The sequence below is a fragment of the Cordyceps fumosorosea genome (genome assembly GCF_001636725.1).
Source record: "Cordyceps fumosorosea ARSEF 2679 chromosome Unknown scaffold_11, whole genome shotgun sequence".
NCBI lineage: Eukaryota > Fungi > Ascomycota > Sordariomycetes > Hypocreales > Cordycipitaceae > Cordyceps > Cordyceps fumosorosea.
This window is the reverse complement of record NW_017387311.1, coordinates 1-17,591: the sequence shown is the minus strand read 5'-3', so window position 1 is coordinate 17,591 and position 17,591 is coordinate 1. Positions and strand designations below refer to the sequence as shown.

Here is a 17,591-nt window from a genome sequence, read left to right as displayed (position 1 = left end):
GGTGGTGGTTCCGGCCAGAAAAACAGACTTGATGCCTTGGGGTGCGTCCCGTGAAGGGGCTTTGATTATTTCCATTTGTCGTTGGGGTGGTTTGCATAATGGGGGTGTAGACATCGAATTATCTACAGTTGAAGAATGGCCTTATTGCCCGCCAAAGCACCCCGCAGACTGGATGGACTTGCGCGTGGGGCCTCGCCACCGCCTGCCTAACTTGTCGCCACCCGCCACTTGAATGCATTTTGTGCCGTCGCGCGACCAGAAGAAATTCATCCTCTGCCACTTCCTTAGCACTTGTGTCGCATCGCATAGTCCTTGTCATTTTCATCAATCTTGCCCGCGCGCCAACCCTTTTTCATCAACATGACTGCAGGTCCATCCCATGGTGAACCGGCCGTCGGCGCTGACGTGCCGCGTCTCAAGTCTTTTGCTACCGCGGACACCCTCGCAACTGGTGTCATCGCATGGGTCAAGAAGGACGGCCAGCCGCGCCGCGCCGAGATTCTGAGCATCAAGCAGACCAAGAGCGGCAAGCAATTCTACTGCAATTTCGACAACTTCAATAAGCGTCTCGACGAATGGGTACCCCTGGCGCGCATCGACCTGTCACAGGAGGTAGAGTGGCCGAACCCCGATAAAGACAAGCCCAAGGAGGGAAACAAGAAAAAGGTGCTTTCGGGCGCGGTCAAAAAGGCAGTCCTTGCCAAGAAGAACCAAAAGCGACCGGGAAAGCGAGAGGATTCGATAAAATCGGAAGTGACGACACCGCATCCATGGAGCGACTTTGTTGAATCGCAGCGCAAGTCGGCCTCAGTCGGTCCCGATGGCGACTCGCACGCAATTGGCAGTACCGGCCCGGGTACGACCCCGGTGGCAACACCAGCTGGCGGTGACGAGATGGACATCGACGAAAAGGAGGACAAGGAGGACAAGGAGGAGTTCAGTCGTGAGGAGGAAATCGAGAAGCTGAGAACGCACGGCTCGATGACACAGAACCCGACTGAAGTGTCGCGTATCCGAAACATATCCAAGGTCCAGTTTGGCAAATTCGATCTGTTCCCCTGGTACTTTTCGCCGTATCCAGAGTCGTTCAGTGGCGAAGATATTATCTTCATCTGCGAGTTTTGCCTGAGCTACTACGGAGACGAGTTCTCTTTCAACCGCCACCGCCGCAAGTGCACTTTGCAACATCCTCCGGGCAACGAACTATACAGAGACGATTATGTGTCTTTTTTCGAGATAGACGGCAGACGTCAACGGACATGGTGTCGAAATCTATGCCTGGTTTCCAAGATGTTTTTGGACCACAAAACGCTGTATTATGACGTCGATCCATTCTTGTTCTATGTCATGGCTGCCCGCACTGAAAAGGGCTACCCGTTTGTCGGGTACTTTTCAAAAGAAAAGGAAAGCGCGGATGGTTACAACGTTGCGTGTATTCTGACGTTGCCACAATACCAACGAAAGGGCTACGGTCGACTACTAATTCAGTTTTCCTACGAGCTATCCAAGATTGAGGGCAAGTTGGGTTCACCTGAGAAGCCACTCTCCGATCTTGGACTGCTAAGTTATCGTCAGTACTGGGCAGAGAACATTCTGGATCTATTGGTTGGCGCGTGCGAGCGTGGCGAGAAGGTGACGATTGAAGCGATCTCGTCAGCGCTGGCTATGACTACGGTAGACGTGGAGCACACGTTGCAGGCGATGAAGATGCAAGTATACCATAAGAGTGACCACAAGATCGTCATCCCGCAGAAATTGATAGAGCAGCGAGAAAAACGACTGCTCAAGCCAAGACGGACACTGGACCCTGCCAAGGTGCAGTGGAAGCCGCCCGTGTTTACGGCGTCCAGCCGTACATGGGGATGGTGAACGCGGGCGCGGACCTTTCAGTTTCCATTTTGTAGCGGCGTTTTCAGCTTAATCTCAATACATCATGATACCCTTTTGTAAACTAACACTTGTTAGCGAATCACAGCGAAATGGGGAAGTTCCCGTGCATGTAATACACAAACTTATTGTTTGGAGCAGGTGTGAGCGAGCGTATAAATGTTGTAGAGTATGTCAAGTTAGGCAAGCTGACTACGGAGGATCTATTGGCATCGTTCTCAACGTCCACTTGGACCGTCAAACTTTACTTCCCGGATTGCTTCATACCATAATCCCGCTTGCTAGTCTCACGGACTGTCACCCACGTTCTCCAAGTCCATGGAAAGGCAGCAGTGATATTTATTCAGCTACCAATTGCCACAGTACATTTATATTTGCCAGCATCTTAGAAATGCGGATTGTCCTGTTTGCGTAACATTCTAGTATTTACCGAATCTCGCAGATAATACCTGCCCTAAAGAGATGGAAGGTATCGAGTGAAAGGCCGGATGATCAAGGCGACAAGCTCGTAGTTTTTTTGCTTTTCTTTCTTTTCTTTTTTTTAAAAAAAAAAAAAAACATAGAGCTATGGCCTAATAGAAACTATCAGCAGTATTTCTACAGTGCCTGGTATCGATTAACTTATGAGCTCCCGTTTTTATCTCACCGTGTCAGTATCTACCTATAGGTACCTAGTAAACGGCAAATGCAACAACGACTGCTACCCACTATGACGCGCTAAGAAGCCACGCAGCCTGTACGGTCACAGCTTGTGTCAACTCATTGACGTCGTTTCAAATATATTTTGGAGCACAAAGACAGCCTCAGTCCGGCTGTTCTTCCTTTGCGCACAGCGTACTTCCCATTTCGAATCTAGACTTATCGAAAAAGCACCAGGTCGACATCTGGAACGACGCCACCCGCTTCAACGGGACCATGGTCTCGCGATGGCTTGCCGGCTTGCTGGCGGCTACCGTTGCTGTTCGTGCAGACGCCGGCAAGCAGAAGCAAGCACCCCTCAGCAAGGCGTGTCCGAATTATGCCACTTATGCGGCCCATCCGCAGTACGTTTTTACATACCGTCATGCGCCAATATGGATCGCCGTTGAGGCAGAGGGAGGAATCACAGCCCGCAGTGGCAACGTCGTCGTCGAAGTGTAGCTAATACTCGGACAGTCAACCTCTTAGCACAGGCAAGCTTCAGCTACCATTCCAAAGACCGTCTCCCGAATGCCGAACGTTTCACTCCGATGCCATCGAAGCGGTCATACACGACGTCACCTCCCGCATCCAGGACGCCGACCTGGCGCGCCTCTTCGAGAACGCATTCCCTTCCACAACCGACACGACGGTCAAGTTTCACAGCAAGGACAAGGACCAGGGCTTCGTCCGCATGACGGGCTCGCGCTGGGCCGAGGACAACGACGCCTGGAACGGGCCGCAGAGCTTCGTCATCACCGGCGACATCATCGCCGAGTGGCTGCGCGACTCAACCAACCAGCTGCGCCCGTACCAGGAGCTGGCCACCAAGGACCCGGCCATCTTCGAACTGATCCTCGGCGCCATCAACACCCAGTCCGAGTACGTCATCGCCGCCCCCTACTGCAACGCCTTCCAGCCGCCGCCCATTAGCGACCTGCCTGTCACGGCCAACGGCCAGGATGACGTCGTGTACCCGGCGTACGAGCCCTCGGCCGTCTTCGAGTGCAAGTACGAGCTCGACTCGCTCGCACACTTCCTCAAGCTCGGCAACGACTTTTACGAGCACACGGGCTCGTCCGACTTTGTGAACAAGCGATGGCTGCTGGCAGTGGAGGCTGTCCTCGATGTCCTACAGGAACAGTCGAGCCCGACGTTTGACGAAAACGGCCGCTACGTTAGGAACAGCTACACCTTTCAGCGCAAGACCGATACGGGCACGGAGACGCTCAACCTGGCCGGCGTCGGCAACCCGCTCAACGGCGGCACCGGTCTGGTGCGATCGGCATTTCGCCCGAGTGACGACGCAACCATCCTAGGCTTCTTCATCCCCGCCAACGCCATGATGTCCGTCGAACTGGGTCGCGCTGCGGCCATGTTGAACAAGATTGGCAAGGAGACTGCTGGCGCCGAGCTCGACAAGTGGAGCAAGAAGATGCGAGATGGTGTCATGGACCACGGCATCATTGAGCACAAGACTTTTGGCAAGGTCTTTGCCTATGAAGTGGATGGCTTTGGCTCATCCATCATCATGGATGATGCCAACTACCCTTCGCTGCTGGCTTTGCCTTTGATGGGCTTTGTCGATGTCAAGGACCCCGTCTATCAAAACACACGCAAGATGCTTCTCAGCAAAAAGGGAAACCCGTACTACCTTACGGGTAAGAAGTTTAAGGGTATTGGCGGTGAGTACAGAAGACCCGTCTCTGAGTTGAGCCGCACCTAACTTGTTGATCCTGTAGGTCCCCATATCGGGTTGAAGAATGCCTGGCCGATGAGCTTGCTGGTACAAGCTCAGACATCCGACGACGACGAGGAGATCATGGAATGCGTCAACATGGTCCTCGGCGCCTCCCTCAAGGGTCTGGTCCACGAGAGTGTCGACGTCAACTACGTCTCCCAATACACGCGCAGCTGGTTTGCCTGGGCCAATGGCGTTTTTGCCGTGACCATTCTCGACTTGGCCAAGCGCAAGCCGCATCTCATTTTCGGGAGCGGTGCTGAGCCCTACGATATTGGTGCGACTGGAGGGAAAGCTTGAAGCTTGTAGACTAGAAACTAGAAACGACGTGTATAAAATATCCTATGATGCTCCAAGTGCTTGACCCTGTGCGATGCTGTGACTGGTTGTGGTGGACGATGGAGTAGAATGCTGAGTAAGGATGAGGTGCATTTCAGTGAGGGGAACTGTCGATTATAGGACGGTGTCAATCATTGTATAGACGGTGTGCTATTGAGCCCCGAAAGGATATAGCAAGAATGTATGGAGAGATGTGCGGGATACATGTATGCTCGACACAGCCGAGATTGTAGGGAGACACAGCATACTGGCTTGGCAGCAAGAACGTCCTCAAGTGGCATGAAAACATCCGGATCGGTGTGTATAAACAAGGCAAGTTTAACTCTTTGACTATCTACCCAAAATCTAGAAAGGTCTAACCATGTATTGATGAGCGTTGGGAGAGGTCTACCAGCACACCAGTTAACTCCGCCCGGCTCCGTCCCCGGTCGCTCACGGCTCCAGCTCCACGGTGCCGACCTTGACGCCAAGCGCAGCGTAGACGGCGCGGCCGTACGCGACCGTGTTGGGGTTCCCGAGCGTGCCCGAGTTGATCCACATCTTGTTCATGGTGTACGAAAAGGTCAGGCGGCGCTCCGTGTCGGCGGCGACCATGGAGCCGCCCCAGCCGCTCCAGTAGCAGACGCGGCCGCGGGGAAGGATCTCGTTGACGGCCGAGTCGCCGGCCGTGCAGATGCCGAAGCCGATGCCGAACTGCACGTTCCTGTGGATGACCATGTCGACGCCGTGCGCCTGCTCCTGGAAGATGAGGTCAATGGTCGCCGGCGAGAGCAGCCGCACGCCGTCGACCTCGCCGCCGAGCGCGATCGCGGACATGATGCGGGCCAGCGCGCGCGAGTTGGCGTGCCCGTTGGCGGCGCCAATCTCCGCCCGCCGCCAGCCGGGCGTGTTGGCCGCGTTGGCGTTGGGCGCCGGGTTGCCGAGCGTCTTGACGGTGAGCTCCGGCGCGCCGGGCGGCAGCGCCATGTCGCCGTTGCTGTCGCCGGTGTCGAGGGTGGCGACGCGCGGCCAGTCGGGCTCGGCGGCGCCGAGCTGGAAGTCGACGCCGAGGGGCGCGGCGATCTCGTCGGCGATGAACCGGCGCATGGTCTTGCCGCCGGTGACGCGCACGACGAGCTCGCCGAGGAGGAAGCCCATGGTCAGGCTGTGGTAGCCCGAGGCGGCGCCGGGCTCCCACCAGGGCGCCTGGGCGGCGAGCAGCGCGGTGGCCTTTTCGCGGTCGTACAGGTCCTCGCGCGCCAGTGGCGCCTCCCAGCCGCTGAGGCCGGAGGTGTGCGACAGCAGGTGGCGCACCTTGACGTGCTCCTTGCCGTTGGCGGCGAACTCGGGCCAGTAGGTGGCCACGTTCTCGTGGACGTCGAGCAGCCCGCGGTCGACGAGCATGAGGATGGCGAAGGAGATGATGGTCTTGCTCGAGGACCAGACGTTGACGATGGTGTCGCGCTCCCAGGGGGCGGTGCGCTCGCGGCTGGTGTGGCCGCCCCAGAGGTCGACGACGTTCTCGCCGTCAATGTTGACGGTGATGGATGCGCCGAGCTCGTCGCCCGAGTCTAGGCGCTGCTGGAAGATGCTGCGCAGCTCGTCGAAGCGCGGGTCGTTGGTGCCTTGAACAGTCGCCATTTTCTTGGTAGCTCTTTGCTTGGTGTTTCTAGGAAGGAGAGCGGTTTACAGTGTAACTGAGGATGACCCTTTCTGGGCAGCCCGAGCACATACGTGGCAGTGTATTTATACACTTATACGAACCGGGACTAAATGTTCGGCCCGGGGCTGTAGGGGCCGGGGATGAAGTGGAAGTGGCCGTCCGCTTCACCACTAACACAACAAGGCCGCATCCCTGCTCAAGGAGAGTTGATGCGTCGACAGCGGTAACTAGTTGGTGCATAACAAGCAACCTAATGGAGCTTAGGTAGTAGATCCATTTCGCAGACAAGGCTCTCATTAGTATGGTTTTGCTAATACAAAATAAAAGGCGCATGAGTTCCGCGGAAAAAGACGTGGTTGCGTAGTAATAGCCAGGGCAATCGGACTTGTCCAAGTCCGCAACCTTGTCAGAAAGCAGAGAGGTGGATAACACGAACTCGGGCGACGGACTTTCCAGCATTACTGAGAGCCCGTGGTGGCTTGGAACAAGTTTGGGCTGTCTTCTGTACCTAGGTAATAGTTTCCTTCACAGCCCCCCTCCCAGCCTCCATCCAATGAACTAGTTAGGTCAGAGACCCCGATCAGTCAACTCCTGGTCCTTACCGAAAATAGGGCGTTATTGCGATTGGGATATCCATCCCGATTCACAACCCCGCACCCCCCTCCAACCAACCCTGACCCTTGCTGCTCCCGGCCCCCGATGCAGAAGACCCAAATCAACTTCCTCCGCGGCTGGCCGGCCCCCGATGGCCGGCCCCCGAGCTGCTCCCCGCCGAGCAGCTCGCGGCCGCCTGCCAGCGCGTGCTGCGCGCGGACCCCGCCGTCTACACCCCGGTGCTCGAGTACGGCGCCGACGAGGGCTACGAGCCGCTGCGCCGCGGCCTGGCCGCCTGGCTGGCCCGACACTACCGCGTCACCCCGGACCCGCGCCGCATCTGCATCACCGGCGGCGCCAGCCAGAACCTCGCCTGCCTCCTGCAGAGCTTCACCGACGTCCACGTCACCCGCGCCGTCTGGGCCGTCGCGCCCGTCTACCACCTCGCCGTGCCCATCTTCAACGACGCCGGCTTCGGCCCCGGCCGCGTCCACGCCACCCCCGAGGACGAGGACGGCGTCGACGTCGACGCCCTGGAGCGCAAGATTCGCGCGCTGGAGCGGGAAGAGCAAGGCAAGGATTTCGGCAAGGTGAGTCCTTCCCCCGTGCTTTTGTTTCCTTTCTCCCTTACAGGAACAAATCTGATGGGGTTTTGATAGCCGAGCAAGCGGCCCGACCCGAAGCGCAAGTTCTATCGGCACCTGATCTACGTCGTGCCGACGTGCGCCAACCCTTCAGGCAAGTCCATGCCCGTCACCCGTCGCGAAGCCCTGGTCCAGCTGGCGCGCAGGCACGACGCGCTGATCGTCTGCGACGACGTCTACGACTTCTTGCAGTGGCCGCTCGAGGGGCCCGTCACCGCCGCGCGCCCGCCCGAGATGCGCCTGCCGCGCCTCTGCGACATTGACCTCTCCCTGCCGCGCGCCGCCTCCGACCCCGCCGGCTTCCGCCACACTGTGAGCAACGGCTCCTTCAGCAAGATCTCCGGCCCCGGCGTGCGCACCGGCTGGGCCGAGGCGTCGCCGGCCTTCGCGGCCGGCCTCGCCAGCACCGGGTCCACCCGCTCCGGCGGCGCCCCGAGCCAGCTGTGCGCCGGCATGCTGTGCGACCTGGTCGACAGCGGCGCGCTGGAGCGCAGCATCGACGAGGTCCTGCGGCCCGCGCTGCAGCGCCGCCACCGCCTGCTGCTCAACGCGGTGCGCGCGCGCCTGGCGCCGCGCGGCGTCACGCTGCGCGAGTCCAGCCTGACCGGCGGCGGCGCCGGGTCCTTTGGCGGCTACTTCTTGTGGCTAGGGCTCGGGGAGGGCAGCGGATACTCGGCGGACCTGGTCGCGCACGTGGCCCGTGAGGAGGAGAACGTCATCATCGGCCACGGCAACATGTTTACGGTGCAGGACGAGGAGACCAGGACGTTGTTTGAGGATCGCTTTCGGCTGTGCTTCTCGTGGTTGCCGGAAAAGGACCTGGAGGAGGGCGTCGAGAGGCTGGAACAGGTCTTGATCCGGATCGAAGAGAACCGGGAGCACTATAGAGCGGTGGAGGACAGATTGCTTGGTGAAAATGCTGACATGAAACAACATGTATAACCACGCTGCTGGGAGCAAAAAGACGTGAAAAAAAACCCCCAAGAGGATAGACAAGACAGAGCGAAAACAGCCAGCCTCGACGAAGAGGCAAATATCATTTAATTATTACACATGCACTGGCTACTTCTTTGCGAAAAAGGACATGATGCTTCCCTGGCTGCCTTTGGCGGCCGGCGCTTTCTTGGACTTGGCACCCGAAGAGGCGGGCGTAGAACTTGGCGTCTCCTTCTTCGCCGGAGCGGGTGTATCGTCTTCTGAAAAGGATTCCCACGCAGCCTCTTGGATCGTAACTAGTTGAACGTTAGCAATTGCTGCATGCGTTGGAGTTCCACGAAAGGAACCTACCCATATATCCTTGGTCATCCAAGATTCGCTTTTTCTTCATTACGCGACGCTTGCCACGCCGACGGCCATTTGAGGAGGTAGAAACCACCTCCTCCGGCTCTTTCTTCTCTTCCTTCATTGGTTCTGGTTCTGGCTCGGGTTCTGGCTCCTCCATCTCGGCATCTTCCGGCTCCTTGTCTTCATCTTCCTCCTCTTCTTCATCGTCTTCCTCCATCATTCGCCGCAAATCATCTTCGCGCTTTCTCTTTGCTTGCCGCAAAGACTCGGTTTCAGCAGCGGTCTTCTGCGGAACAGGCATGTCGTCCGCGTCAGCCTCGCCATCATCGCTCAGGGCCATGGCTGTATCCTCCTCCTTCTTCACCGCTGGCTTAGGCTTTGGAGGCTTGGAGGCCGCCTTGGCAAAGGACTGCATGATACCGCCAAGAGCCTTCTTAGGCGCGGGTGCGCCTTTTGACACGCTAGATGATGGCGTCTCTTGTTTGACAGGCGCACTCGGAGCCGGCTCTTTTTTGACGGGGGTTGGAGCGGCGGCAGATTTGGCGACAGGTTTTGCGGCTGGTTCAGGATTATTTACGGCAGCCGGTTTAGGAGCCGGCGTCGGTATGCCCTTCTTGCGGTCTCTCCGTCGGGTGTGTGGGTTGTAGATGGCGCCATACTTTTTGGATAACGTGGCAGCATCCTCGTTTGTGGAATACTCAGAAATGGACTTGGAAACATCGGCCAGCAAGATGAAATCTTTTTGCGGATTGGGAGCCAAACTGTAAATGTGAATAGCTGTGACTTTGCTATATTGAGCGAGGGTCCCTTAGAATCATGTTAGTCGGTAGAGGGAGGGCGGATCAGTAGATGCAAACCTTTAAGCTTGTCATCTGCGACCAGAGTCATCGTCATGGTTGGGACATTGTCAGTTAGAGGCTCTGGTTGAGAGCTGCCCATGTCGACATCAACATCCGGCTGCAGAGCTGCGTCCTTGACTCCATGGACGAGGTAGGTGGCGTGAACGGAATCGGCACGTAGCTTGTTCTGATATGTGTAGAAGTCATAGAGCATTCTGACCTTTGTTAGCGGTGAATTAGAATATTTTGACCGTGGTACATACTCCTTTGCTGTATTGACATTGACGTCCAACGCGCGGCTCAGTACGCGATAGGTAATCTTTCCTCAGTTAATTCATACGGACGACGTGGCAGAGCTTGGGTTAGACTTACTGGGCGCTCCTCGCTCAGTATGCGATCGGCAAGAAATTTCTTGTGTTCATCCATCTGTAAACCCAACGAAATCCAGGAAACCCGATAAATTGGGCCAATTCGAGCCTGCCTTTGACGGTGACAAGATTGTTCGCAGAGGCTCTGGGAGACGCGTGAAGTGGAACGCGTCCGCACGTGACGCCATCGTCATCCACTGAAGAGGGCCAGATTCAGCGACGAGGCCACTGTAAAGAAACCGCCAGACAACGCTCACTGCCGTTTTAGCGCACGCTTTGGTTAGCACTCACCGCCGCCACTCCAGTGGCTCGAGTTGCTAGAGGCTGTATTTCGTGTGTCGCTGTCCGCGCATCCGTTTTCTGATTCGCCCTCCCGCCCCGTCACGTGCGCTGGCCGGCCCATGCTGCGGCCACCCCAGCTGACCTCTTCCAGGTACCTGACCCATCTGGCTCGAAGTACCTTCACCATCCCAGCTTTGGTTCATTGTTCATCATCACGACCTTCAGCCTGCACTTTTCTCATCTACCTCGTTCTGCCTCCTTCTACCCCTTTTCCTGCGCGGCCAATGGTAAAAATGCCGCACTGCACCTATCTGCAGCCTGACGTACTATACTGAAACGCAACAAGGATTCTCGCTCGGGTCTCATAGCATCAAAGCTGCTCGCGCTCACATTCGTACTCGCGTGCTGGATGTCGAACACAACGCCGTACACGGGGCGCGAGTAGGCTTTGCGCAACCACCACAGGTAATTCTTTTACATGCTATGTAGCTCTTGTCACAGAGGTAGAGGTGGTGAAATTATAAAACGGTGACGGTTGCCTTACACTGTCAGTCCCCAGGTCGATACTGCTGCTCGTGTCCCCTTACAAAAAAGCCAAAGGTATCCTTACTTGCGATGCCGGTCACGAAGTCACACACTTGCGCGCCACTATCTAGGGCCTCAATATCGAGTCAAAAGACTTTAGATAGCGAGGCCATTGACATTTCCTCAGACGATGGAAGTGCCTCCAACAACACCTCCGCGAGCTCAAAACCGTGTCCCAACCCGCTAATTGAAACGAGAGAGCCGGCTAAGACAGGTAGGCCTACCATCAACAGAGAAGCTTTGAGTGTTATACTGACGAAGGTATCAGCGATTGGCCTTTGGCTGCATGACTGCGGTCACTGTAAGGATGTGGACGCGGGCGGCGAGCCAATTGGCGAGGGTGACAGTGGCCCTAGCGGGCTTGACTCGGTCGTTGGTAGCGACCAACCCCTGGCGCACATTGGCAGTACTTCGTCTGTCGGGCAGACGAACCCTGAACTATCGAGTCAGCAACTTGTTGATGAGATACCTGACTCAGAGGAAGATTCCGACGATGGGGAACTTCGAGTGGATGCCAACACAGACACGGAAACGAATAAAGCCAGTGAACTAACTAGAAAAGGAAAATGGGATGGGCTGCGAGGCAGAGTCGCTGTAGGGAATATGCCACCCAACAAGTGCAAAGCTTCTATCGAGCCATCAGAACAGAATGTGCCTAGTACGGAGGACAGACAAAAACGGCCACGGTATAGAGTTGAAATGGTCTTTCGGGTCAACCCACCAATAATTGAAGGTGACAGACATCCTCCGAGAGACGAGGTTAGGGAATCATAACGGAGGTTGTGGCCGTTTATAGGGGGTTTTCAACACCATTCGGCCAGAGACGGTGCCCGAGCATGTGTTCAGGAATCTCAATATAGGTACTTACATAGCAATTGCATTTATAGCCTGAAATATATACGACTAGTCGCTATATCTCCATACCATTCCTTCCTCTTTCTCCATACTCCGTAGAAAGCCCCAATTCGGGATGATAGCCTTCACGATAAGCAAACATCCCTCATTCGCCTTCCAGGGTCGAATGCACGCATTACTATGCTTGAATAAGTCCTCCCCTGACAGAGCCGTCGCCTCGGTTACAGATTTAAACAGTTTGATGATATAGTCTATTTCGGTCTTCTTATCGTCTGCTCCAAATCTGTCGGCGTACAGCGCGTAGGCATCTGCACGGCCATAAAGCCGCACTTTGTATGATGGGAGTAGATCGCGAGCAGTTGTTCCCACCTCCACGAGAAGGATATTCACTTCGTACGACTTGACTTGTTATTCACGATTCTATTATAGCGCTGATAGCACTCGCCTCATTGTCTGAAGGCTTTTGAAACCTTTCACTTTGCTAAATGCAAGCCATGGCGATTTGAAGTAGCTAACAAAAGCAACAGCGTTTATGGCACTATTTATAATACTGTCGGTCTATAGTATTTCCAATTTGACCCTAGAAGCATCCGTCCCGCATAACAAGGATCTAGACCACGAATAAGAGCCATCTCGTCATCCCCATGACTAGTAAGAAATATGGTCTTATCATTATAGAGCTTCTTTAACCCAAACCTTCTGATCGCAGGGCGGGTTTTGACAGTCCTGGACTACTTCCTTCCTACATGGCAAGCCTGAAATAACTGGGCAAGGCGTACGCTTGTTTTTAGCGCTGTCACACCACACTTCCGCGCGCTGTGTAGATCGATTTCGCCTCCCACATCGGCCACAGCGATATTCAACGACGCACAAGGAACACATTATCTAAACAGGTTAATCACATAGATAACTAACTACCACACCATAACTTACTTAATATAATGAGCTGTAAAATCAAGTATAGAAAACGATAGAACCAGATTTATAATAAGTAGAGCATGTCGATAATAATACGATGGGGAGGCGGGATATATATAGTGTAACTAAGTTGCTCGTTAAGAGTCTATAGCTTCATGGAGTTATTACTTGGAGGGAGCCGGCTTGCCTTCGCCTCTCGCCCTCGGCTTGACGGCGCGCCCTTCGTATCTGCAGAGCTTATAGCAGGAAGAAATCAGCATATCTCATTCGTCATATCGCGCGAGATCTTCCGCTCTTGTCAACAGATCATCGGCCTTCTGGTCAAAAACGGCGTAAGTTTTTTCTTTGGGAGATGGTGTGTTTACCACAAATAATAAGCAAAACGAAAGTCTGCGAGTACTACCAACACCTTGATGCAAGAAGTTGTGAAAGGCCGCTAGTAAGTTGATTCAACTATCTAGTTCCTATGCTGTTTTCTATCAAGATGAAGAGGAAAGAAAGTGAATCAACTTTATGAGAGCATAACAGCACTTCTATAGCTTCGATCAATGGAAGGTTCTAGAAGCTCGGCGGCACAGCCGCCGCTCAAGCGGCTTGCCCGTTACACCGACGGACTGGTAGCTATGAAGCAGCACGAGTGTTCATATGTAAATTAAAAGAAGTAAAAATTAAGGCTAATCTGAACTGAAAAGACATTGAATACTGCTATTCCTCTTCATCCTTTCCATCTACCCATTCGTCTGGTCGCGTCAACTTCGCAACAAGCTTCCGCGATTTTGGAAAGTCAAACTCCGGAGTCACCCTGTTGATCATCACACGGGTATCTCCATCTATTCATATGCCAAAGAATTTGGAGTGGAATAGCTTAGAAATCAATGATGGGGCAAAGCGTTGATCGGGCAATAGTCTCGTTGCATTTTCAAGTTCGTTGTCCGTCGACTCACCATCCGCCGACTCACCCACACGTTCCGCGTATAATGCCGGGCTATCGATCGACCCTAATAGTTCCACGTAATAATTCTTAAGAATATCTGTCGTAGTTTCACCATCTATGCGGTAAATGTTAAGGAGTATTCGATGCTATTACTATTAGTTATTATAGTAGTAAAATAAAGGTGAAGGTACCTCTTTTTTGACCTCCTCTTTGCTTTTTTGACAATGCTCACTTCTCCAGATGTATGGCATAATGAGTCTATAGAATCTTTCATCGACTTCAGCTGACTGGGTCCAGCCGAATCTAGGGTTGCCACGAAGTCAATATCTAGTAGGCAAAGTTGAATCATCATAATACATTATCTAAGGCAACGTGCTACCTCTTTTATATGCAGTGTAGATATGTTTGCTTAGCCAGAGTCTCTGTTGTAAGCCATTAAAAATTCCACTCATGGTCTGCTCCCAGCTCTTCACTAGCGAGTTAGTTCAGTCAACGCTCTTTCTGACTAACGCTGCCCTGCGTGACAAGTATGCGAGACCTGGGAACCAGATTTATGCCTTGCTAGCCTGCCCCAGTGATCACAATTTGCACATGTGCTCATGGTGCCTCTATCGACTTGCCAGTTTTCACTTTGCCAAATGCACGCCATGAGATTCTGAAGTAGCTGTAACCTGCGTAGGTTGTCACGCATCTAGAGCACTATTCATACTAACGGTTTATGATATTTGAAACGAACAATTTCTAGTCTGCGCCTAACTGGCCGACATGCTGGAGAACACACAGCTTTGACAATTATGTAGCTGTCCAACCTCGTGTCTGCCGATTGAAGGGGTTTCGAAAGCGCACCCAATTGTGTCTCCGAACGCCAAATATTCAACCGGCTAGCAGTCATCGATAGTCTCGCCGAATGCGGCAATGATACGGTCATAAAGCCGTCCCGGATCTCCATCTGGTGTTCCAAACATCAGTCTTGCTGTATCTCCAAATAATATGGACCGAATGCGCAAACACAGTGGTTTTGCGATATTCAATGACACCGGAAACTCGTTCATAATGCGCTCGAGGCTGTTCACCGTCATATGGCCTTCCTTGGCGTCGGCAATATCCTTGAAGCGCCCGATCTCCCATTTGCGCAAAAGGCTTTCTTCTGGCGCTGTTTCGCCCTCTCCACAGAAACGTTTCATTTCATCCCATGCGCAGCGTGCGCACATCCATAGAAGAACGTAGAAAAAGGATTCCAAGTCATGGCGATAGGTGTGGTCTAGGCCGCGGAGCACCTCAATTGCCATGAACTGCATCGTACCTGTCCGATGGCGTGCACCGCTAGGACCGCTATCTCGTTTCTTGGCAAGATCAAGGTCGATGAGCATTCCTTTGAAACCATCGGCCTTCCCGGGACTTGGTATGATGATGTTGTTCGACGAAATATCGCGATGTAGTATCCCACCCTTTAGGTAAAGGGATCGGTGCGCTCTGATGGCGTCATGGAGTGCTTCGAGCAGCTCTCGGATGGTGCTGAAGTCGCTGAGGACACGTCCCGCAGGGGAAATGACAAGGCAGGATAAAATGCGATTCTCGTATGGGTCCTCTCGGTTTGGGGTGTATATGCTCGACTTCGCTTCGCCGCTCGCTTCGTCTCCGCTCGATTGATCGTACGCTTGCCTCGGTGTAGACTTTTGACTGTTGGACTGCCGCGTCGTGCGAGGACGCGGATTGTCTGAGGACTTGCGTTTTCGGCTGGAGCCGCTGCTCTCCGAGCCCTGCAGGCGATTGTACCCGCCTGATCGTTCGTGGGCTGTCGCTCGAAAGGCATGCCGTGTGTAGCTGGAAAAGACCAGGCCTGCTCGCAGTGCAGCAATGCTGGTAATCTCGCGATGCCCTACCAGTGTAGCAACGCCTTCCACACCCTTCTCCTGTGCCAGCTTCAGATGCTCCACTTCGGGCGGTTGGCGCTTATCTGAACGCCAGGAAAACTTAGCCACACCCTGCCTCGTCAAGAAACAGGCTGTTCCCCTGCATACCACGGCCCGTTGCCTGACGAGCAACCCGTTCAGTTCCACACGTTTGTCATAACCATTACCATCTTCCACTGTGATGTAGCGATGGCTGTTTTTCCACTCGATAGACATATCCAAACCCATCGCAGCGTCGTCCATAGTGGCATATGCAACAAGAGCACGCGCCAGCTTCTCCGGCTCGTGATGAATGTTGAACTCGCCCGAGCTATACGCGCCAGAGCGATCGTAAATCCACAGCTCCATTGTCGTAGCCCTGATGGTGAACGCGTGCACAAAACGGCGCATTGGTTGGTCCGCAAAGATGCTTCGAACATGTCGCGTTATTTGCAACATGCATGCTTTGAAGTCCGTAGTGGCATAGGACCGTTTGTGCTCCCCAGCGACTAGGACGTGTTTGTACTCAAATCGGCCTTCCGTTCGTTTCGGCCTCTGGAAGAAGATGTCCATCTGGCCCTTCCGCTCTTTGAACTCAGTCGCGCTTTTGTTGGTATACAGAATATATTGCGCCCCGGCCAAGGCTTTCTTCTCTAGCCCCCGAAGCCAGTTCCACACAGGTGTTTCCAAAGGGTCAGCCGGGAAGTCCTTCCATTGTGTTCCGTCGTGATCTGTGAGCATCAACTTGAGTGAATTTTCCTGAGACTTGGTCCAGTTTGCTTTATCGAAGTGCTTTTCGAAAAAACGGGGCACTCCCCTATGGGTGCAGTCCCTGATTTCGTAAAACAGCTCGCGCTCAACGATCTCGCGCGTCTCGCTGTCTTCGAGCCGGCTGGAGCTTGTTTTGACTGGCGTTCCACGACCCGTGGGAATAATGCTCGTTGGCGGAGGTGTGGACGGGTTGACAGCGTCTATGAGATTGATGATCGCGGTCCAGATGTCGGTGTCGGGAGAGTCAGTGGCGACGGCGTTGGCAAGTGGGCGGAAATGGTCGTACTCGAGTGAGCCTCCTCGGACTTTTTGCGGTATGGGAATCAGCCTACCTGCCACATTGCTATTTCCATCTGACAAATGGAGGTTGAATGCTGCAGAGGATCCAACCAAAATGGACAGGACAGTGGCGATATCGCTGCGCCAAGTGTCTTTAGATCCATCTAAATGACACAACTTGTCCGAAAAACGGGAAAGCGAGTCATCAAGTGGATAATCCGCGATCACCTTGAGCTGTTCCTCGGTCAGCGACATTTCGAGACGGCTGATCGTGTGTGCGTTGGACTCGTGGAACAGGATGTAAACGGATGAGAGACGCGACAGGTCACGTGTGCTCTACTGGGGCGGGGGTAGCAGGCTCCGCTCGACGGTGGGTGTTGTGATGGCGGATAGCGAGAGGAAAGGTTGAGGGGGATGGCGATTTTATAGCTCAGCGCGCTCGTGAAGCAGGGCTTATGGGTCATGGGAGCGAGCTTCGATGACATGTTGTGGCCCCAGTCTACGGATACCCAGCTCGACGCATTGCAGGGACAGGGAAAGCGACAAGGCTGACGGAACCGAGCAATCGCATTTGTTCGATGGAGGCTTGGATTAGCTACTGCAGGAGACTGTTCATGACTGTTCGTTTAAGACCCCTTCATCAAGGCAACAGCTGCGGGTAGTATCAGCGGCTTCACATCGAAATTAAGTTGCGACGTCTTGGCAGCCGTTTCGTCTTGATGTTCAAGCATAGTCACTGTTAAGTGGTGGAAACCGCCGTAGGCTTATGGCACGGAGCCCAAAGATGACCTCCGCCAACCGTGGAAGTACAGATTACGATTTGACCATTAGTGTAATATAAAGCTGAAACGAGTCGCATGCTCTGCATCTTCCATTATGGTGTAAGAAGTGGCGGTTACGGGAGATTTTCATCTTCAACTTCAGTTCGAAATCTACCTATAGTAACTAGACTTACTCACACGATTAGCGGAATAGCGGAATAGCGGACTTACTAGCGGAGCTCTCGTAGCGCAGCTCTAGTAGCGCTCCACCCCCGCAATCTTACAAGGGTTGAGGAAA

The 17,591-nt window shown here is 54.0% G+C and overlaps 6 protein-coding genes across 6 annotated transcripts; 3 read left to right on the top strand and 3 right to left on the bottom strand.

Annotated features, from left to right (window-relative positions):
• Positions 1-360: 360 nt before the first annotated feature.
• ISF_04795 (histone acetyltransferase ESA1) lies at positions 361-1,869 on the top strand (the record flags this gene model as incomplete). Its single annotated transcript, XM_018848400.1, has 1 exon — positions 361-1,869. The coding sequence occupies one exon, from the start codon at positions 361-363 to the stop codon at positions 1,867-1,869; it is 1,509 nt and encodes a 502-aa protein (XP_018704126.1).
• Positions 1,870-2,802: 933 nt separating this feature from the next.
• ISF_04794 (DUF1237 domain protein) lies at positions 2,803-4,606 on the top strand (the record flags this gene model as incomplete). Its single annotated transcript, XM_018848399.1, has 3 exons — positions 2,803-2,930; positions 3,043-4,250; positions 4,308-4,606. 3 exons carry the CDS (start codon positions 2,803-2,805, stop codon positions 4,604-4,606), a joined length of 1,635 nt encoding a protein of 544 aa, XP_018704125.1.
• Positions 4,607-5,077: 471 nt separating this feature from the next.
• Positions 5,078-6,265, bottom strand: ISF_04793 (beta-lactamase; the record flags this gene model as incomplete). Its single annotated transcript, XM_018848398.1, has 1 exon — positions 5,078-6,265. The coding sequence occupies one exon, from the start codon at positions 6,263-6,265 to the stop codon at positions 5,078-5,080; it is 1,188 nt and encodes a 395-aa protein (XP_018704124.1).
• Positions 6,266-6,427: 162 nt separating this feature from the next.
• Positions 6,428-8,467, top strand: ISF_04792 (Pyridoxal phosphate-dependent transferase, major domain protein; the record flags this gene model as incomplete). Its single annotated transcript, XM_018848397.1, has 4 exons — positions 6,428-6,510; positions 6,744-6,799; positions 6,993-7,471; positions 7,541-8,467. The coding sequence occupies 4 exons, from the start codon at positions 6,428-6,430 to the stop codon at positions 8,465-8,467; spliced, it is 1,545 nt and encodes a 514-aa protein (XP_018704123.1).
• A 120-nt stretch (positions 8,468-8,587) lies between these two features.
• Positions 8,588-10,074, bottom strand: ISF_04791 (DNA polymerase subunit Cdc27; the record flags this gene model as incomplete). The annotated part of the gene is made up of 5 exons (XM_018848396.1): positions 8,588-8,757; positions 8,813-9,616; positions 9,667-9,863; positions 9,912-9,967; positions 10,021-10,074. The coding sequence occupies 5 exons, from the start codon at positions 10,072-10,074 to the stop codon at positions 8,588-8,590; spliced, it is 1,281 nt and encodes a 426-aa protein (XP_018704122.1).
• Positions 10,075-14,471: 4,397 nt separating this feature from the next.
• On the bottom strand, positions 14,472-16,787 carry ISF_04790 (serine/threonine-protein kinase Sgk2; the record flags this gene model as incomplete). Its single annotated transcript, XM_018848395.1, has 1 exon — positions 14,472-16,787. The coding sequence occupies one exon, from the start codon at positions 16,785-16,787 to the stop codon at positions 14,472-14,474; it is 2,316 nt and encodes a 771-aa protein (XP_018704121.1).
• Positions 16,788-17,591: the final 804 nt, after the last annotated feature.